Source organism: Corylus avellana, chromosome 7, assembly GCF_965113065.1.
Source record: "Corylus avellana chromosome 7, dhCorAvel1.hap1.2, whole genome shotgun sequence".
Taxonomy (NCBI): domain Eukaryota; kingdom Viridiplantae; phylum Streptophyta; class Magnoliopsida; order Fagales; family Betulaceae; genus Corylus; species Corylus avellana.
The window spans coordinates 2,583,009-2,606,265 of NC_142496.1; the positions used below are offsets into that span (position 1 = coordinate 2,583,009).

General features: G+C 32.3%; 1 protein-coding gene across 1 annotated transcript; it reads right to left on the reverse strand.

Annotated features, from left to right (window-relative positions):
- Nucleotides 1-4,934, reverse strand: LOC132184806 (protein CLAVATA3 INSENSITIVE RECEPTOR KINASE 3). The gene is made up of 11 exons (XM_059598574.2): nucleotides 4,419-4,934; nucleotides 4,161-4,293; nucleotides 3,989-4,060; nucleotides 3,739-3,882; nucleotides 3,381-3,452; nucleotides 3,127-3,186; nucleotides 2,915-3,015; nucleotides 2,701-2,829; nucleotides 2,258-2,602; nucleotides 860-1,239; nucleotides 1-586 (listed from the first exon to the last, which is right to left on the reverse strand). The coding sequence occupies exons 1-11, from the start codon at nucleotides 4,507-4,509 to the stop codon at nucleotides 200-202; spliced, it is 1,914 nt and encodes a 637-aa protein (XP_059454557.2). The 5' UTR covers nucleotides 4,510-4,934; the 3' UTR covers nucleotides 1-199.
- Nucleotides 4,935-23,257: the final 18,323 nt, after the last annotated feature.

Below are 23,257 nucleotides of genomic sequence, written 5' to 3' on the forward strand. Positions count from 1 at the left end.
TTGAGGGAAAATAAAAGTAAAACTATATACATTACAAGGCCGAAGGGGACAGAAATACAAAACCAAGTTTATGAAACAGTTATCCAAACCCATCTTTTCCAGAAAAAAAGATATTTCCACTTGTAAGGAACTAAGACAAAGAATTCTTTTCTTTTTTTTTTTTTTTTTTTTTTAATATTTTCCTTTTTCACTTTCTTTTCTATCTTGGACCAGAGAGTTCCATGGCATAGGAATCCAAAGAATGTTCATCATCATCTTCATCCATGGCCACGGCGCTAGAACGATCCTGACCACTTTCATCATGTTTTGATGTTGCGGTAGGTCGGGATGTGCTTCTGTTACTATTAGTGTTGAAATGGTTCATACTGGGATTGGTATTATTATGTGATGCCGCCCACTTCTCGGCTAAGCCATCGCCTTCAAGCATTCGCACCACTTCGGACATCTTGGGGCGGTGGGCTGGCAAGTATTGAGTGCATAGCAAAGCTACTTGCAGCATCTCCCCCACCTCAATCCGGTCGTAGTGGCTTCCGAGTTCTCTGTCCACCAAAACTTCCACTTTCTTCTCCTGCTGTATTTTTTTCACCTGTCATCAACATTATTCACTTTAGCTTTATACATGAAAATGCTAGGGTTTTTGGTCAACTCTACATTGTCTTTCTTTTTTGTTTTTGAAAAAGAAAAAATTATGGTCAAACAAATCTAGACGCATACATATACTCATTATGCATTTGTGAAAAAAAAAAGAGTATAAGGTGCAATTGGGTTCAAGCTTTTAGCAATCAACTAAAAAGGTACTTTCATTTGCTTGTTGAATTATAGACAACTTCAGCTTGCAGTAGTTTCAGAGGAAACTTACCCACTCAAGCATGGCTCCTTTCTGATTAACCGTTTTTCCAAACTCAAGAGCTCTCATTCCAGTAATGAGCTCTAACAAGAGAATGCCAAATCCAAACACATCGGTCTTCTCAGATGACTGACCAGTAGAGAGGTACTCTGGTGCAATATGCCCAACAGTGCCACGGACAGCAGTGGTAACATGGGAGTCTTCATGGTCAAGGAGCTTTGCAAGGCCAAAATCGCCAACGATTGCCTCACAGTACTCATCCAGGAGAACATTAGCAGCCTTTACGTCTCGGTGGATGATCTTTGGATCACATTGCTCATGTAGATAAAGAAGGCCCCTAGCAGCTCCAATTGCTATCCTCTTTCTTGTGTTCCAATCAAGTACTGGTTTTACTGTCATAATTGAAACGGATACCAACAGTTTAACAAAATGCACAGCGGCTTTGGGGTTTAAGAACAGTTGTTAGCACTTAGCAGGAAAGGTTGAAACTGACTAAACGCTGAGGCCTAAAACATATTGTAAGGGGTATAGCTCTAAAATTTACTCTCGGAAAGAAGATCAGTCTACAACTTTCTTTCATTTTGCCCTCTTTCTTTTTAACTCAAGATTTTACCAAAAGCAGAATACATCAGGATTAACTTGTCATTATGTTCATCAACTAAAACCGCTCATCAATATTATATTTTGTTCAACGTGGTTTATTAACTATTCAATACATTAAGCATCTTAATTAACATTTACCTTCTGCCAAAGCTTGCCTCTTGATTTTGATTGGGTAGTAATTTTTAGGTTGTGTCTAGCAAATCAAATGAAGTCATAGCAGTTTTGAAGATCTATTAAAATATTATCAAATAAAAATATCCACAAACTCACTAGGGGAATAGTTTTGAGTAACATAGCTAGTAAATGGGAAGAAAAAGCATCCATATAGTTGGCTAAATTAACTTCAACTTTGAGCTTAAATTTGGATGCAACCTCTTTGTTCTTTGTATATCATGCCTTCCAATATATTATTTGTTTAAGAATCCAACATATCGGTCGAATAACATTCAAGAAATTTGGCAAATCATTTAGAATGCCAGATTAAAATTAAAAGTTTTGGAATTCTGTTTTTAATGTAAAATTGGCAGTTGGAAACAATTATTGACTAAAGCAAAAGAAAATGATATCCAGGAATTAAAAACTACTAAATATGGTCCCAACTCCGAAGTCCCAATCTACATAAGTTGGATGTTAGAACTACAAAAAATTTGTGCAGCCCCCCATGTTGAATGCAATATGAAATCTGGATAAATGCTATAATGTGGTAAGTGGGTAGTGCAGTATTCTAACAAGAGCACTATCGAAATTAATCATGCACAATAAGAATTTTTAGCAACAGCAATCGCAGCAAAGTAAGAAAGGACCAACCTCTAAGCCTGGAGGCAACACTGCCATTAGCCATGTAAGGATACACCAGAAGCCTCTCATTAGGGGTCGCACAATATCCAGTTAGGCGGAGCAAATTCCGGTGAACTGCCAAGCTGATCATCTCCAATTCTGTTCGAAATTGCGATTCCCCAGTGGTTCCAGTCACATCCTTCAACCGCTTCACCGCCACCATGGTTCCGTCTCCTAGCTTTCCCTTGTATACATTCCCAAAACCTCCGGCACCAAGGATGTTCTTAGAGCTAAAATTGTCGGTTGCTGATTGAAGCTCTTTGAAAGTGAACTTCCTTAGGTTGCCTAAGCTCATGAGTCCCTCTTCTTGGTTGTCTGCAACAAATATCAAACACCAGCTTGAGGTTATGATCAGTCGTTGTTAATTAGAGGAGTTTCTTAAATCGAATTCTGAAGTCTCAAAAGTCACTGACCATTAATGTGTAGGATGGTTTGACTTCTCTGTCTCTTTCTGCACCACATGGCAAGTGCAACGCATATGAGAAAGATAGAGCTGAAGGTGACTCCAAGTGCAATTGCTAGTTTCCTGGACTTGTGTTTTCCTATAAAGAAAATTAATTAATTTTATTTAAAAGGGAAGAAAAAGATATAGATGGTTTAAAACCAGAGGGAGTTTTAGAACTTTACCAGGTGACGATTCTAAAGAGAAGGAAGGAGGGACAAGTGTGACTGAGCCAGAGCAACCTTGAGTGGAGCTGCTCCCACAAATCAATGGGTTTCCCACAATACTAGATAAACATAATTAAGGAACAGAAAGCAAAATCAGGGAAAATATGGTAATTGACTATATATATACTTATATTTATATTTATAGAGAGAGAAAGAGAGAGAAAGACTACTTGAAGGTCCTGGCTGGGAATTTAGGCACTGGTCCACTGAGATTGTTATAAGACAAGTCCCTGAATGAACATATTATCATCAACAGAACCCATAGATACAGATAAGATTTTGGAACAAAAAACTTCTGCCGACCAGAAAGACAAACACATTGCACACTTTCTTCGATTTTTTCAAGACATACACTTACAACAAACAAACAAATTGAGGAAGAGAGAGAAGGAGAAACAGAGTAAAAGAGAAAACCCATACTCACAAGAAAGCAAGCTGCGAGATTTTGGCTAAAGAAACGGGAAAAGGCCCAGACAAGCTATTGTTGTTCAGCCTCCTAGACTCATTACATGACAAAAATACAGTGTGTTAGGATCATGTAGAGTCGTAGACAAAAAAAAAATATTTATATATAATATTTAATACCTACTACTATCACAACATTTTTCACCTAAAAGTCTATTACGAAAGTATGCCTAAGTGGGTCTGAGTTTAAAAATTTGTTTTCAACAAGGGCAAAAGAAGACATTAGAATTAGATTGTGCTTTGTATTCTTTTCCGACAGTTTCTTGTCAACCAAACACGGGATAACAAGAACAGACACATTAAAATAGCATACTCACAGGTATTGGAGACTATTCAACTGGTCCAGAGACCCCGGAATGACACCGGATAATCGGTTGTTTGAGAGATCCAACGTTTGAAGTCTTGGAAGCGTGCCGAGCTCCGGTGGGATTTTGCCAGAGATATTGTTGTTTTGCAGCAATCTTCAAATTCACAAAGACACAACAAAATTTAAAAACCAGAGTCCAAAATGGGCTTGTTAACATTCTTGTGGCGAATATTAAAGGGAAAAGACTCAATTTTTCTTACACTTGTCGAAGATTTGTGAGATTTCCAACGGCCCCAGATAAAGTGCCAGAAAGAGATTGGCTTGGAGCTCCCCTGCAGAACAGAACCCAGAAACGAAAATGGAGTTTATATATGCGTAATCAAATCCATTTAGTTAATAATAGAACCAAACCATTGAAGAATACGAACTCACAGGCCAATGACCAGGTTCTCGGGAGAACAAGTAATCATGGCCCAGCTACAAGGATCCACAGAGTCTTCATCCCAGTTGTTCAGCACTCCATGCGGATCATTCAGGCTTGTTCTTATGGTTATCAAAGCTTCCACTACAACAAAGAAAACAAAACCCGGAGAAAGTTTTCACCTTTATATGTATAAGAAAAAATGAATATACCAAATTCAAGCAAAACCAAAAAAAAGGTCGTTCATGGGGGTTGCTTTTCTTGCCCACCTTCATGGTTGCGAGGCTCATAGGACACACAAAGTGTAGCAGAAAAGAGAAGAAGAAGAAGAAGGAGAAAAAAATTGGGAGCCATGGTCATAGACTCATAGAATGATGGTGATGAACATGTTCCACAAAGACCACGACAATGTTGAAAGCAAAATTTCACTCTCTCTGTATCGACTCTAGCTCTCCCTCTCTCTCTTTCTTTCTTTCTTTCTTTGTTGGGTCTTTCCACAGTGTCTCTTTTTCAGTCACCAACCTTTGCTTTACAAAAGATGAGAGGAAAAAGAAGCTACATATAGTATACAAAAGTAACAAAATATATAACAAGTGTGTGTATGTTTTTTGTATGATTTTAGAGAGAGAGAAAGAGAGGTGAATCAGGTAGATGATACGACTTGTCAGGTGAAGGGTGTGTGTGGGTGTGTGTGCGCGCGCGTAGAAATTGAGAGGGACATGAATGGGTTCTGGGCCTCTGGCTACTGAGATTGTACTACTAATGAGTCTGCCTCTGGCTGGCTTCTCTCTCTCTCTCTCTCTCTCTCTCTCTGGATTTTGCTTGTTCCAGAGCTTAAGCATGGGGTGGGTGAATCCCAATACAGAAGAGAATCAAGACCCATTAATGCAGGAGTTTATGCTTGATTTGATTTTAGGGGCTCAACTCTCTCTCATTTCTTTGGTGGCTGCTTATCTTCTTTTTTTCTTTTTTTTTGATGTGCTATGCTAGTGGGTCTAAGAGGTGCCCCTATTAGCATTCAATAATTATGTACCTTTTTTTTCTCTTCTTTTCTTTGCCAAAATAAATGACAACTTTGTAAATCCCTCACTTTAAATATTAACAAAATTTTTTTATTCTATTAAAATATTTTTTATTTAAAAAAAAAAAACAGTTCTAAGATTGATGCAGGAGACAAGAATAATTGGGTTTTGTTTTTTCTTGTGTTTAAGGGTGTTATTTTGTAATTTAATAATGGGCTTGCCAAATCAAATTAGGGTCTAATTTTTGAATTTATATAAGCATGCTTTTATAATTTTTTTTTTAAAAAAAACAATTATTCTTATCTACAGTAAAAAAAAAACATGTTAAACAAACATAGTCTCTACAGTAGAGCTCTTGTCTTGTGGCAGAAAGAAGTAAGGAATTATTTGGTTCTGGGTATACAACAAATAGTAGGATGGGCCTATTTACATTTTATTCAAACAAAAAATGATGGGAAATTGTCAGTTAACAAGATTTTTCGTATCACCCCAAAAAATAAAAGGACAAATTAGTACAAAGGGAGGTCAATTGGGAAATCAGTTTAATTTTATGATGTGGACAGTTTAGTTCCTTGAGAATCAAGTAATAAAAAACATGTACCTGATATTCTTTTGAATGGCCATGGTTTTTTGATCCAAACTAGGTCTATAATATTGTATTTAGATGAAAAATTTAAGAATTTTTTTTAAAGAAATTATTTAAATTAATGAGATTAGAATTATCATCCATTATAGCAATGGTAGTGGTAATGGTTACAATAATAACCTATAATAGTGAAAGTATAGAATTATAGTTTTAATAAAAGTGATGGAGATAATTACAACCATGACAACAACAATAATGACATTTAAAGAAGTGTTATTGTGGCGAGATAGGTGATAATGAACAAGGGTTCTCTTCCTTTTCAAGTGAAATAGAGAGTAATTATTTTATAATTAATATTGTATTTTATTTAACCGTGTTTATGGTATCATATTATATAAAAAATTTAAATGATGTGACAATATATTTATTCGTCAGTCTTTTATTTTATTTTTGATATGTCCACACAAGTGGGAGAGAGAGGAGATTCGAACTAGTGATCTTCGCTTCATAAGGCATAGTCCCTAGCCGATTAAGTTACAATTTGGGAACTACTTGTCAGTATTTTGATGTTTTGTTTTATTTCATTGGCAATAATGGAGTCATTTCACCGTCCATATTTTATTTTGTTTCATCTAACGGTGTATATGATATTATATCATTTAAAAATTTTAAAAGATGTGACAATATATTACTGAGTGGCATCATGAATAACATTTAAAAAAAAAAAATGGCAAATGAAATAACTCTTCATTTCACTTAAAATTGAAAGGATCCTATCTTTGTGATAAGGGAGTTGTTGGTGGCAATAATTGTAATAGTGCTATGAAGGCAATATTACGATACAATAGATAGTGAAATTATTACTTTTCATAAAGGAGATTAAATATGAACGAGGGGTTAAAGCTTAATTTTTATACTCAAAAGCATATATATTATTTTAAAGAAAAAAAATTAAAATAAAAGGGAATGATAAATCTCCCCTCACCTCTTAATCCTGTTTCTAGCAATAGCAACAAATATGATAGCAACATGATGTTTGTTGCATTATGAAAAATAATAATAAGATTGTTACAATAGTGAAGGTGATGACCATGACTATTAATTATATAAAAGATAAAGAAATGATTCTTTTCCTTTCTATTGGTTATTTTTTCGTCCAACTCTTACAAATTTACCATTGAAAATTCAATGATAAATTTGCAAGAATTGAAGGGAGGGGTATGGGGATGGTGATATTGATGGGAATTGTTAATTAATTTTCATAAGTGAGATTTGTAGGATGATAACTCCATGCCCCTCCAATGGAATTTGAATTTAGGATTAAAAAAAAAAAATCGAAAAGAAATATCAACTTTTTTTCTGTCAATGGTCTAATGTTCAACTATGCTGATTAATAGATGAAACCATCCAATTGTTATGATTATATGTGTACTCTTATCTGGACCCAAAAGGAAACTTGTTCCCTTGTACCAGTGTTAAACTACGTGCATTTTCAATATCAAAATTATAAGAGAGCAAAAAGTAATAAAGCAATGATTAAAGAACCAAGAAACTGAAAAAATTTAAATAAAAAAAAAATTTGCAGTAAAATATTGAAAGACTGACAGCTTCTCTAGGCCTCTTTCTTAAAACAGGGAAAAAGGCTTTAATGGGAATGCTACTTTTCCAAGAAAAATTCTATGCAACATCTATGGGCCACTTCTATCAACCAAATCTTCAAGTTGAAATCCCCAAATGAAAATACTCTTGGTACATTTGGGATTGAGATGGATGAGGTGGATATAGTTTTCCTTTCAATTGGGTTCAAAGAAACTTTTGTAATTTAGTACATTTTGCGATTTTGTTTAAAATCACACTTTTATCTATAAAATCGTAAATTTAAACGGGCTCTAAATTAACGAATAATGTTAAAAATCTTTTTTTTTTTTAATTTAAATCTTACAATTATTTCATAATGATGATATAGTATTTTGAATCAATCTTTTGGATCAGTTTTTGTTATTAAAAAACAACAAACAAGGGTTAATTGGACTACCACATTAACATTGTGAGATAATTGCAAAATAAAAATATAATATATAACATTCTTCTAAATTGACATATATATTAGAACATACGACTCTCACTTGTATTTTTATAATGTATGTAAGTATCGCATGCTTTAATGACAGATATCATTAATCCTATTAAAAATGCATGTATAAATTATATGAAATACACTTAATAGATTTGATGGAGAGAATTTTCTCAAACTGAGTTTTGTGAAAAACTTAATCCCAAAAGGAATTGGAAAAAGGAAAAGATTTTCAAGCATCAAATACAGTTCCATTGCCAATAAAAGAAAGGAAAATGACCAAACAAGTGCATGGTCAATAATCATCATGAACCAGAAATTGGAGAATATTATCTTTAATTGTTCCCTGGTTTGTTTAAAGCAGTAACAGCATGATATAAAGCTTATTGTTATAAATTCCTATCCTAGGTATCTATCTATCTTATTACATACTTTACACAAAACTAAGCAATTAATTAATTAAGAAACAATAAGCAAAAGAAAAGACCAATAGCTTTAGGGTTCTTGAAAATGCATGGCATCTATGATGATTTTCCCACTTGAATCAATTCCGAGCAGTGTGGCATATTCTATGATCCAAATTCCTCAACTAGCCAATGGTCCTGCTTATTGCTTTGCTTGATGGGCTAGGCTACAAGGTGCATGCCCCCTTCTGGGTTTTCTGATTATATATATAAGACTTATTTAATTTGTCAAAGATTCAAGTTATATCCTTTGCCTGAAGAAGAAGGGTTCTCTTTCATCTTTTTAAAAAACTAAAATGTTCTCTTTACAAAGTTAAAAATAATACTATAAAGATAATAAAGATAATAAAGATAAAGTCGTACGAGTTTATACGAATTAAGGGCCTAATTGGGTTTGCTTTTGAGAAGTCTAAATTGTGTTGAACACTCAAAAAGTTCATTTGAAAAAAAAAAGTATCCATTTAGTAAAAAAAATTGAAAGCGCTTTTAAAGGTTCAAAAAACCTAAAAATTGTCAAAACGCACTTTTGGCAAAAACTTGAAAATAAAGCTTTTATCAAAAAGAATTTTTTTGACTTAAAAGCTCTATTTCTCAAACACAATTCTAAACATATTCTAAGGGCATGTTTGGGTGTGCGTTTGAGAAGTCTAAAATTGCGTTTAACATTCAAAAAGTCCGTTTGAAGAAAAAAATATCCGTTTAGTAAAAAAAATTGAAAGCGCTTTTAAATGTCCAAAAAGCCTAAAATTTGTCAAAAACGCATTTTTGTCAAAAACTTAAAAGTGAAGATTTTGTAAAAAAAATACATTTTGCCTTAAAAGTTTTATTTTTCAATCGCAATTCCAAACAGACTTTAAGTTAAGCTTAATGTACTGTAGCCGAGCACAACTTTAGGTATGTGACAACATAATGTATTGCATTGTTAACTCAATCATTATAATCTCTTGTTTATAGGATTTTTGTGTAATTATTAGTTTTTATTTATTGATTTTTGTGGGCATGTTCATGATCTAAAATCAAGTCATCATTGCAGTCATGGTCATTGGCACACTTTTTCTAGTAGAAGCTTGAAACAATGACATTTTAAAGAATCATAGCATCATGATCTATTCAATTAAGGCAAGCAACTTGAAGACGAATATATCAAAAAAGGAAGTTTTGATTCCATATCGGCTAATGGCTATCACCACCATTGTTGATTGTTGACCAAGTTGATGTAATATTTTCAAATTTCAAAACCCACCTTCAATTTTGTTTGAGATTATCTCCTTGCGCAAGTGTGCAGAACTCGAATTGTCTGAAATTTTTTATCCGAATTTCAGAGGATTTGAGGTGTTTGGACTGCAATCAGGTTGCCAAAAGCCACTTTCTCATTCTCTACCCAAATTTTCTTAAAATTTGGAGAAAAAAATCCATAAGATCCCACAAGAACAACCCATCCCCCATCCCAAAACCAACAATGGTTGATAAAATAATAGAAAAGAGAGAAGGTTTAGAAATCCAAATGCAAATATAGTGGATATTTACATGAAATAGTAAAGAAATAGGATAATGGTATTATAATAGGAATGGTCACATATCCAAATCTTCGTTGGAGTGCGTTTATTCTTCCATGGGGTTAGAATTGATACTTCCACGTTGGCTTTAGTTGCTCTTTTGCCTCTTTTTCTCAGTACTTAATAAATATATTATATATATATATATATAAAATAAAGGGTGGCAAAAGCCATAAAGCTCTTTTTGAATGGGAAAAAGCAAAAGGTGACGCACGCCGTGCCCTACCCTTTCCTTCCTCAGCTTTTAGGGTCCACAATATGAGTTTGTATAAATTATAATATATGCTCTCAATACACAAACTATGCCATTTTTTAGCCCAAAGTTTTTGGATATGTGAAAATGTAATGGGATTTCCACCTTTGCTATGGTGGTCCACTTCTCCTACTTTATGGAGGAGGGCATGATGTGGTATGGGCCTATTTTTCTTTTTATAATACATTTTTAAACTCAAGTCCGGCCCTCCAACAAAATAAAGATGTCCAATACACTTTTACCTCATCCTACTAAGGTGACAGTTTCATTTAGTAAATGTTAAAAAAACTAACGGTAAATTGGCACTGTCACATCAATATGGTAGAATAGTGGTGAATAAAAATGTAGTTTCTAACATACTCTATATTTTTATCTTACAATTATCCAACAATATTAACGTAATAGTCTTAACTAACAATTCGATCAGTCATTATTAAACAAAAAAAAAAATTCAACTCGTATTTTTCCTTTTTAATAAAGGTTTATTACAAAACTAATGGATACTATCACATTAATCCAGTTGTAAGTTTGTACAACAAATGGATCATTTTGTCGGGTACTAATCAAGAGTATACTATAAAGGTTTTGTGAGTATAAATTGATTATATCTTTAATCTTATATAGTGAATTGCATTATTGTGTTTGTCTATTTCAGAGTAGTTTTACCTTTAAAAAGTTATTCAATGGGTTTTCATTTCGCCTTTTTTTTTTTTTTTTTTTCTAAGGGTGGGCAACAAGGTGGTGAAGACAAATTTTTATAGTGAGGGTCCCTCTTGACGTTTTCTTCAAGCATTTTTGTTTTTTATTTTATTTTATGAGAGTTGGTCTTTTAACTTTCGTGGAAAACAAAAACAAAAGAAGACTCAAATTTGCTGTCAAGTCTTTTAACTTTTGTGTATAAAGAGTGATTGCCTCAACAGTTTATAGGTAGTATAAGTAGCATGGCACATACTTGCTTTCAAGTTTTAGTTTGAAGGAATTCATTGATATTTCTATTTTGAATTGTGTTTAATTATCATATAATTTTTACATTATAAAAATAATATATATTAAAAAGAAAATTATTATTATTATTACATTTTAGTTCGGTGAGCCACCCGTTAATGACTCCGTGCATGGTAGAATGGCTGCTGGAAGGCATAAAAGTTTTAATTTGTGCCAAGACCTTATAGAAGTTATTCTCAAATTTTTATGATAATATTAGGAAAGACCATATAAGTGATATTAACTTGAAGACATTAAGCTTGAGAAAGAGATTGATAAGCTTGTAAATAGGGTGCAAAGGCTGTTGTTGTTACCGTTGGATGAGATGAAGAAAATGAGGAAGACATAGATTGTGTTTTTTTGGGAGACATCTAAGAAGTTCCCTTGGAATTCCCATACCCTAAAATTTTCGGTCCGGAATTATTAGAATTCGTTCAAAGATTGAGAGAGAAGGGTGTGGGGCTTGAAATGTCTAGGCTCAGTCGACTCACTCAGCTCCGAGTACATGGCTCGCTTGCTCCAAGCACTCGAGCTCAAGATTTCCTCTCTCATTTCCTACCCAAATTTCTTGAAATTTAAGCAAAAAATTTCATAGAACCCCGATTCGTCCACTTGTGGTTGAGTTGACAATATTGAGGTGGAGCTTTCTAGTAAAATTCCAAGCAATATAAGTAGGGAAATTTGTCATACTCAAGATGATTGCTATTGGTCCACTTGTCATGGATTTTGATAAGAGAGAGTCCAGTGGAAAATATAGAAGAATGTCAAATTGGGCCATTAGAAGCATCAAATCAAATCTTATTCTTTTTATTTCTCTCATTGTGTAAACTCTAGCAGCTTCACTAATAAGAACTTTAACAATTTACACAACTTCCCTTTTCCCTTCTCCCATATTGAATATATAGAAAGAAAAAAAAAAAAAAAAATATATATATATATATATATATATATATATATATATTATTACAAGTACAGCAATGTTTATGGGGGCAGTCACTTCCCAAGAAAATTTAGCAAAGCAAACAGGTTTAGGAGACATAAAATTGGGTCCCAGAAAACAATAAAGTAGCAATCAGGATCTTGAAAAATCGTATCAAAATCATAACCTTAATCTTTACTCCAATTCACTTCTGGATGAACTTGGGGAAAAAGCATAAAGGTGCAATCAATATCCACTATCATATGCAAATCATTATGAAAAATCTTTGTATTTTGCAGATTCGACTACACCAATTGTGTCAAAATCAGATTCTAGATATGTGGTTTGAAGGTATCTCTAGCATGAATCCCACTACCTCTTCTTATTATTATTCCAATGATTGAGGCACATAATTTTGGAACATTAATTCTTCGAGATCAATTTGAACACCTATTTGTATGTACCCAATTGGCCAACTCAAGGTGGGACTCCATTTACTGATGCAGAAATCTGTCAATTAGGCGGCTGAACTTTAGGCCAACACCAACACTGTTCATGCATTTCCAACTGTCCTCCATATGCTTTGGCACTTTAAATATGTTGATCAGATGCTAGTAATACAACTTTTACTACAGTTTCTTATAATTAAGTGGCATTCACATTTTAATGACGGGTGTAGCCTGTCACGCGGTTTGAAAAACAAGATAAGTGTCGTGTGGGTTACCACCAAGCAATAATTCACATTTATGTACTTGTAATAAAAGCTATAGTACTATGTGGGTTGCACTCGTAAAGTTTTTAAATAGAGTAATGATATTCTTCATATTCATTTATCACGCTTATTTCACATTGGGTAACATAGCGTGCTTTTCGTGACTTCTCAAGCCAGTCACTTGAAAAAGTAAAAGGAAAACCACTTAATACACTTCATATTAATCGGTATAAAAGGAATAACTTCACTTAGGGCTCCTGAACTACCACACGTTTTGAGAAAACCCCCTCAAATTTTAAGAACTCTCAATTTCATCACATGAACTTTTAATTTGATGCAATTAACCTCCCTCCGTTAATTTTTTCGTTAAACCCTAATGGAAACCACTAAAAAGACCAAATTACCCTTCAATTTTTTTAAAAAAACAACTAAGGATAAATTTGAAATTTTATAAAAATTTTAGGGGTATAAAGGTTATTTCATTACTTTTAACGTACAAAAACTTACAGAATGGGGTAGAATGCATCAAATTGAAAGTTCAAGTGGTGAAATTGAAAGGTTTTAAAATTTTGGAGTCTTTTCAAATTGCTTGGTAATTCATAGATCCTTTGTGTAGTTTTTCCAATGTAAAATGAGTGAATAGTAACATTACTCTTTCAAAGAATATACATATATATAAAATCTTCCAATTTTGGTTTGTGGACATGGGTTGGGCCTCATTCACATGTTCAACCAATTCACATGGGCCACGGAAGGCCTAGACTGTTGGCCCAATATACAACAGATATCCATCCTGAATAGCTTAGGGATGTGATGATGTTTCTGATCCATTCAAGCCACTGGAGAGATCCATTCTCCTCGTTTCAAGACTTCCAAAAGCCTTATGATTCATGTGTTTTCGACCTTTATCAATAGTTTTTTAAGAAAATGACAAAATCGGTGCTTGTATATTTCTTGTTTACCAGTTTACTCGTTAATTAGTCTATATTCTATTTAAAAATTAATAGATTTCTCAAATCACGTGCTCTAAAAACAAATATCAATTTTATAGAATTAGTTGAAGGAATTTTCTTCATTAAATTTGAAAGATTTTTTTTCCCAACTCAATTTAGAGAAAATTTCATTGTACATCTAATTATAACTTATGTTCAATCTTGCTTATCAAGAAAAAATAAAAAGTGATAGGGAGGGTAGTGAATATGTTCTAGACAAAAACTACATGTGACATCAAACTTTATTTACCATGTTCAAAATGAATTGGGATATCTTGAAGTTTCATGCTGGAATTAAAAAAATTTTAAAAAAAAATTGAACAAGAAAATAAGAGAAAAGACCCACGAACAAGAACGGAGCCAGAAACTATTATGAGCAGGGTCAGAAGTAAAACAAATTTGTTGCTAGGGGCCGGTTGACTGTTTTTTTTTTTTTTTTCCTAGGAATTGAAGGGGGGCCATGGCCAATACCAATCTCCCCTCCCACGAAAGCGTTAGACAGATGAGCCATGCACCTTAAGAATGCAAGAAACATCAGAACTAATTAGGATGCTCTCTCATTGGAATTTAAACTAAAAGTTTTACAATCCTAAGCATGCATGGCCATGAGAGACCTAAAATTCCTCCCTCATAAACAATTGGGACAAATAATTATATACTCCCAGTCCAATGAAAATGTACTAGTAATTTGAACAATAATTGTAAAAAAAATATATGAAACTAAATATTTAAATAAATAGTTAGACACGCATGGGAGTGTAGTGGATGTGGAGGGTCCCCTACCAATCAATACTTGTGCAAATGCAAACAAAGAAAAGGTAGATAAAGCCAAGATATTGATCAGCCTATTTTTATGGTATATATGGAAATACTTTCCGATTTCTGCAAATGCCGAGAGCTTTGTGAATTCATGGGTTGCAGCTGTATGGAAAAAGACACAAGAGAAAACGCTAGGCCCACACCTTCTGTTGCACCATGTCTCTATCCCAACTCATTGCTCACTGTTTCTTGTTTTCAAAGCTCCATAACTGCAAATGCCTTTATTATGCTTTTGGATTTGTAAGCCCATGGATTATCTTTATGTCTTTCTCTCATCTTCTTAATTTTCAAACTCACCACGAATCCGTAGGATTCTTGTGTGAAAACCTACGTGAGTCCACATATTTAAGGATAAAGTTTTTTTTTTTTTTTAAATTGGGTCGGAGGATTTAATTTAGTCTATAAAAGTAACATGTGTTCATTTTTTTAATAATATATGAAATAAACATGAGTTTTTAATAAATTTATTCCAACTTTGTCTCTAATATTAAAAAAACATGTGCATCTCACATGTTAAGGAACACATGTCATTTTTATAGACTACATTGAAAGAAATTCCTCCAATTCAATTTGGAAGAAAACTTTATCCCATATTTATGATCATTTTGAAAATTGAAAAGATGAGAGAAGGACCAAAAGAGGAGAAGAATTGTGTCTCATCCTCCTACTAAGTTTTTCCCTTGCTGTCTTCGTTTGTATTGATTAAACTTCCTACTAAATAAATTATATTCATTTGCTTTTTTTTTTTTCTTTGCATGTCCATACAAAGGAAGGGGAGAGAGGATTCGAGCTAATGACCTCTACTTTATTAGGTGTGGTCTACAGCTGATTGAGCTACCCCTTAGAGACAATTATATTCGTTTGTTAATCCTTTATATATATATATATATATATATATATATATAGGTTCATATTGTGTTGACCAATGAGTCCTAAAAACATTAAACACTTATAAAATATTTTAAATTATATTGTCGTGACATGAAAATTAAAATAATTTTGAATATTTTATAAGTGTTTAATGTTTTTAGGACTCATTGGTCAACACAATATGAACCATTTAAAAAAAAAAAAAAAAGTAGGATCGCAATATTCATCTACTCCATCAGCATAAAACATCGGTCAATGTGCCACAATTGTTTTATTTTAATTGTCCCATTTTTTAAAAAATTTGAACAACCGAGTTAATTTCATGAACAAAACAAAAGACATCCGTACGTAATATATATATATATATATATTAGAACAATGCAACAAAGCATGACCCGGGAAAACAGAAAAAAATTGTCGTACTCCACAGTCCAGACCAGGAACAGGTTTTTGGCGTGGGGAACTTCTGCGCATGATTGATGTAAGACAAACTAGAATTACTCCCAAACGATCGAAAACCTTCATCGGAGTGGCTCCGGCCAAAATTCGAGCTCTTTTTTTTTTTTTTTTTTTTTTTAAAAAAAAATTATTATAATTATTATTATTTTTAATAACAAAACTCAGACTTGAAGGTCATTGTCAATTATTGTTATTTAACTCTCCTCTTGGTTAGAGTACAGAAGCATGATGCAACAAACGTACGAGTGTGAAAGGATATTTAATATTTTCTTTTAAACCTCATGACTCATGTATAACTTATCCTTAAAAATCGACTTCAAATGAAATGGTATTCCAAAAATTTATATACATATGATATGATTAAGATTACGTGTAACCAATGTGACGATTTACTCTATCAATACTATTCTAATAGTAGTTCTTTCTCTTTTGACGACTCTATTTACCCAGCAATATGCAATGACTTAATAATGCTATGTCTATAAATAATACCAAGACATTTTAATTTAGCATGTAGGTCACACCCTCTAAGATTCAGCCACAAAGTCCCAACTCATTCAATCGCATACTCGACGAATTGCATCTGATCTCGTACTCGATATAGCAGTGATCTTGATATCAAATGATATAAATCTCAAGTAGAACTCACCATTGAAAACCCATTTACAAGAGGAGAGTACTCAAAAATTTATACATATAATATATATAGTTATAATTACACTGAAACGCTTACAATAGTAACATATTTGCACGATGGAAAAAGGGATGCGTCATGTATGTTTATTAATACCCAACCCAATAGAAAGAGTAAGGTTATCTTTATTCTCTTACTCTAATGTCCCATTTCATGAGCTTGGGGGACATGGATATTTCATGAGATCATAATGGCCAATTAGTAACATGAATGGTGGACAAGAGAAAAATGATTACTTCATAAAGTTAATAATTGGAGTAAGTAAACATTTTTTTTTATGACATTGCTTTTCCTTTTTCACTAATCATCTAAAAAGTAAAAACAATTATACAATGTATTTGTACTGCACCTACTCTCGTTTTTTAGCCATAAGTGCACTTAACCCACCAAGACCAAGTATGATGGTTGCAATTGGCCCAAAAACATTAGTTAAATTAGCCCAAAATGAAAATATTAAAATATTAGTTAAATAATAAATTTAGCTTTTACTGTCGGTTTAAATGTTGGATAATTGAGTTTTCAAGGGGTAACTCAATCGACTATGGATCACACTTAATGAAGCGGAGGTCACTAGTTCGAATTCTCTTCCCCCTTTTCTTGTGTGGACATGTAAAAAAAAAAAAAAAAATGTTGGATAATTGCTGATTTAATATGTACTAAGAAAGATGTTTTGACTTCGAATCTTAACTCTACAGTTTATTTTAATTTCAATTAAATCTTCCACACACTTGCATCTATTATCAACTTAATCACATGCAATAAGCGGTGATTTAATACCAAATAAATTCATTTGATTTATAATCCAAAAATAAAAAATAAAAATGCACTCAAACACATGTAGTCTTATCCATTAATCCCCAAATTATATGTTCCTTTCACATTGTATAGTGGGTGCTGAGTCTATGCCCGAGAGGATGGCACGATGGATAAACTAAAGTATAGCTAAAGAAGAATATATAGTTTACAAAGTTGGCAATCTTTACTTATTGATGAATGTTATTTTATATATATATATATGGTCTGGGTTTTGGATTTTCTCTAGCCCTCACTAGCCATTTGAATCGACAGGGTTAGAAAATAATTAATTATATTCATACAAAGTACGACACATGTCATAGGAGCATATTTTTATTCACATAAGTCCAAATTTCTATTATATATTGGAAAACTTGATTTTTGCATATATGATAAACTAATGTTTCTTATGGTTTCTTTTTGATCCCTGTCACGGCATGAGGAGATTTCAGTCATGTCTATCAATCAATGATTTGGACAAGGTGCTATCATTTGTCTGTGTTGCATGCAATACGAATAATTCATAAATAATATTATGAGATCTATCTATTGAGGTAGAGATGGGTCATGTTGGAATAGGTGGATTTAATCGGGCTCTTTCTCATAAGTCAATCAGACATGCAGACATTGTACTAATCAATCTCAATCCATAAATTAAGGTCTACCCTTCGCAAAAAGTTTTAGGTCTTAGGAAAAGTAGGAAACAAGATTAATGGTCTGTTTGGTTTACCGATTTTAAAACGCGGCTAATGAAAATATAATTTTTAAAAATGCACTTAACGTGATTGAAAATAATTATTTCAAGTGAAATTAAGAATAATTATTTTATGGTTTAGACTACATTTTACAGTAAATAGGTAAAATCAAATTTGAACTATAAAATATATATCGTATCATTTCACTTTAATCAGAGAAAATCTATAACGTGATTCAATGGGTCTGAAAACTTTTTGGCAATTAATTAGTCATTTGTATATCATTGCCATGGCCCTTTGAGAGAAGAGGGAGGCATCTAGGCTTCAAAGTTTGGTGTACCATGCACAAACTTTATTGATGATTCCCTTTTCTTTGGCCGTATAATGCATGCCTAGATTCTCTACCCATCTTTTTGGATGCCTAGAGATCTCACTACAAAAAACAAATATGTTATAGCCTTTTTCTCTAATTTATATGTTATAGCCTAATCGATGAAGCATATGGTACCACTAATTCATTGTGAAAGCAATTAGAAAAGGAAATTGTGAGAGCAATTTGGCCCTAATGATTCTAGAGGGGTCGTGGAAATCTTTTTCTAGTGATACCAACATATCAATATATATATATATAATTATTATTATTATTATTATTATTATTATTATTATATGGGTTCAGCCGTTCAGGCTCAATATATCATGCTTGTCAAGCATCAAGTTGATTGAAGAATAAAAACCATTAGATCTATAAAATAGTTGAAAGTCATGAATCTTTTATATTTGAAAACAATTAAAGAGATGGGTTTTGGGTTAAATAATAAATAATATTAGATTAGTAATAATTATGTCGATAATATGTAATTAACAATGAATTTGCCAAAAGAATTTCAACAAAAAGTTATATATATATATATAGAGAGAATATTGGAGAGTCCTTTATACTTTAGAATCGATAATGATCCGCCTCGAGGCTGCTATCAACTTGTTTATAGAAGAGAGTGGGAAAGAATCCCAATTACGATAATCTTATCTTTGACTACTCTCTCTTCAATCCATCAAATATTATTATTAATTGCTATTTTAGCGCCACCCCCACCACTTTGTGCAGGATGCCAGGATTCCAAAACCAAATTAGCACTTTCTTTTGTTTATTTAGCCGCCCAGAGGGGGCCTTGAATGTTGGTAATATGGCATCGAGCTGATGTTTTGGCGCTTTTTATAGCAGATTTTGGATCAATAAACATCAATGACAAAGAGTACGACAAAAAGGTAGAGACTATAAATTCTACACATATTTATACTTACACTTTTACTCTGACGTTTATTGAATTTGTGATATATAGATTAGTATTATTGAATTATAATCTACTAGTGATAAAGTATGTTAACATTTTTCTTTAAAATATGGGTGTTATGCAATATGCATGGATATAGACCACATAGATAAGAGCAGAGCAATATCAGCTAACTCTCTAAACCCTTCAAGTTTGATTTGTTTATACTATAATTTGGCAATTTTTTCAAATTTTAATGAGGAAACTTAATGAGGAAGTTATCCTTAAGGAATTTAATAGGCCATGTTTCATCATTAAATGCTGAAATATGGCTCATTAAATTTGAGATTCTCAAATTCATAAATCTCAACCGTTTATTTCAATCCCTAATTTGGTGGTTTCACCGTCACTACTAGTATATCATTATAACCAATGGTTATTTTTTTTATTTTTTACATGTACACATAAGAGGAAGAGGGATTCGAACTAGTGACCTCTACTTTATGAAGCGTGATTCCTACCCGATTAAGTTACCTCTTGAGAACATAGAGAATTAGCCATTCGTAGTCACTACTAGTATATCATTATAACCAATGGTCTTTTTACAAGGTTATGGCATAAAGAACATAGCGAACTATCCGTTCGTAGTCACTATTTCAACAAATTTTATCATTTATTGGAAATACTCTTAGATGTGGCAAAGCTAATGATTCGTAAGTACTAAGTAGTAAAGAGCATAAGGCTGGCCTTGGAGTTGGGAGACATTTACATACGTTCTTTGTAAATGTTACAAGTTCAAAGCTATTTGTCTGCTTGCCTACAATTACAGAAACGTTTGTGAAAAAAACAAAAAAAAAGGTTGACTTTTCCACGTGTCAAGCCATTGAATTATTGTGATTTTTCTTCATCATTCTTATGACATGGGTTTTGTACGGTAGTTAAAACAGAGTTAAGAAAGACTAGAGGAATGCTCATCGGGTTGGCCAATTAAAAGAGTAGTTAATTAATCGACGGACCCGATTATTTCAACCCGAATTGACGATATTCAGTTAGGTTTCCCTTCTCCTGTCGGTCGGTCAGGTGGGGGAAAAGGGGATTCCGACATAGTCATGTGACCCGCGGGTTGAGGATATTGGTAAATCCAACAACCTTGACCCGACTGACAATGATATATATGATATTTCTATGTTTTTTTCGAGAATTTTTATAACAGTTTTATCCTAACCTAATCAATAGATATTGTAAATCTTTAATTGTCTTAAAAGGTGATTGCAAAATCTAAATTTAATCAGATTTTAATACCCACTCTTACATGTGAGATTAAGCTCTCTTTTAATATGTGAAATATGACACCTAAAATATTTAATTATAATGAGAAATGAATCATGGAGACCAAATTCGAACTTAACACCTCTAACTCTAGTACCATATTAAACCGCTCCTCTCTATTTCATTCAATTGAAGAATTTAGTGTATGATCTATTTCGATGATATGGTATACTTTTTGTATGTTTAGAAGTGACTTATTAGTTTCTAAGGGAGTAGCGTTATGGACCATTCCTTAGGAAACGAAGGTCACTAATTCGAATCTCATTTTCTTTATGCGGATATGTTAAAAAAAAAAAAAGGTGACTTTTATCTATCACATGGAACTTGATTTATGGAATATAATGTTACAATATTATAAGTTAAGGGTTTAATCAAAACAGTATTAATAATTAAGTCTTAAGGTTTTTAGATGAATGGTTAGAGTTTTAACAGTTGGTATTAGAGCACGCATTACATCACAAATTCGAGTTATAAAGAGCAATTTATAGGCTGGATTAAAATCTCTAGTTTGTAGTATAATGTATGCATATAGCATTAAGACATTGAATACTGATAAGTGAGTATAACCATAAAAAGAGAAATAATTATCATAAGGTCTGCTAGAGAATATAAGAGTAATAAGTTAAAAGTTAAAAATTCAAAATTCAAAAAAATAAGCTTTTTGTTCAAACGCAATATGTAACACTAGGGAGAAAATAAGAATTTGAGGAAATTCAAAATTTAAGAAAATAAGATAAAATAGACATCACCTAAAACGATAGGTTAAGTACGATAAGAGTTGTAAGCATCGGGACCAAATGTATAGCCATTTCTTTAGGTGACTTAAGCGGCCGCCTAAGCAGCTTAATTAGCCCCTAGTGGAATAAGCACCCTAAATGGTAAGGGTATAATTAAGGCCCACTCTATTAAAAAAAAATGTTTAATGCCTTAATTATGATTAAAAAAAGACTTTCCGATTGAAATATGAAAATAAGAATTGAATACACAAGATATTGAGACTTTAAAGGGAGAAAAAAATGAAAAATTTAAGCGATAAGAGTAAGGCACTAATTATAGTAAAAGAGTAATAATATATATCACATAAACATCCTACAAATATGTAAAAAAAAAAAATTCCTACAAGTATGGTGTGACAAAGTTTAGTAATCATTAATTTTTCTTTTAATAAAGGCTAATCTAAATCTAAAGCCTATTGGACCTACGTTCAACCCTAAATTAAATGAACATATTGTTTTCTATAAAGATATCATTTACTAGAAGTTTACATCCAAACACCTGTCTAAACTGTCGTTTTAATGAGGTGATTTTAGATGATTGTCACTTATCAATTTATCTGCCAGAAATTTGGGCCGGGAAATTAGTGTCCAACCCAAGTAAATTATCAGCGTATTAATATAAGTATAAATATATTGCTTTCGGTGGCTAATTACTACTCGAACATGCCTTTCTTGCCCATTTAGTGATAATCAACGTGGATAATGCATGAACCTAAATGAAAAGTAGGTGGAAATTATTGTTGTTTGAAAGCCAATTTCAAACATATTTTACTCAGACTGTTAATGTTATTTTAAAGTGTGTTTTTTATTTTTTGTTATAAAAAGATGACATAAACGTGAAAGTAGTTTTGAGCGTATGATTATTTGTCAATGTTTTTATTTAAAAGAAAAACAAAGAAGAAAAAAATATTATCAAACAAACCTGCTTCTCCCTTTTTTAAAATATATATAAATATATATTAACAAGTACTCCAAAACACAAAATAATTACAAATTTATTTTTTACCTTTACCTTATATCAAAACTAATTTTAAATTTAAAAAAAATTACAAAACAAAGAAAGGTAAATCTCGTGATTCTATTCCAATTAAGGAGTGAAGGATGGTAAATGGTAACAGAGTAATTAAAAGTAAGAACGGAAGAATATGCTTTCCAGTTCATTTATCTTGGAGACGAAGCCGCGTGGAAGATGCTTCCCTTGCAACAGAAGGAATCAATTTCTGTGTTGCCTGTGGCTGTGACCAAATAAGAACTCGTGGAAGAGCCTCATTTAACATGGCAAACAAATGCATCTCTGCCATGCAGAGCTGGTCACAGATGACCCTAGATCAATGTACATTCATGAAACCCCATGCCACTTTAAAAAAAGTTCTTTTTTTTTAAAAAAAATAAATAAATAAATAAATATTTTGAGGTAACTGAAAATATAAAAATAATTTTAAGCATTTTATATTATTTATTAATGTTTGTTTTGAAGTAAAACTGAGAAGAAAAATTGTTTAACAAAGAATGCACAATTTTCACAATTATTATAATTTTTTTTTTGATATATTCACACAAGAGAAGGAAGTGAAAAGATTCAAACTAGTGATCTCCGTTTTATAAATATTAAATATTTTTTTTAAGGTATATTTAAAAAGCCAACCATGTTTTAAAATTTAAGTGTAAAAAATTAGCACATTAATATTTATTTATTTATTTATTGTAATTACAAATCTAGATTTTTTTTTTTTTTTTTTTTTAAGAATTCCTAACATATTTTAGTATGTACAACTCTTCAAAACTAATTATTATTTCAACTAAATATTACATTTTTGTCATAATGGGTTAAAAATTTA

What these genes read in the sequence shown, in the direction of transcription:
- LOC132184806 (XM_059598574.2), bottom strand. Translation starts at nt 4,509, where the DNA reads ATGACCATGGCTCCCAATTTTTTTCTCCTTCTTCTTCTTCTTCTCTTT. An exon ending in CTCACAAATCTTCGACAAGT is followed by an intron (nt 3,883 to 3,988) that starts GTAAGAAAAATT and finishes GTGAATTTGAAG; the next exon opens with ATTGCTGCAAAACAACAATA. An exon ending in ATCTCGCAGCTTGCTTTCTT is followed by an intron (nt 3,187 to 3,380) that starts GTGAGTATGGGT and finishes ATGTTCATTCAG; the next exon opens with GGACTTGTCTTATAACAATC.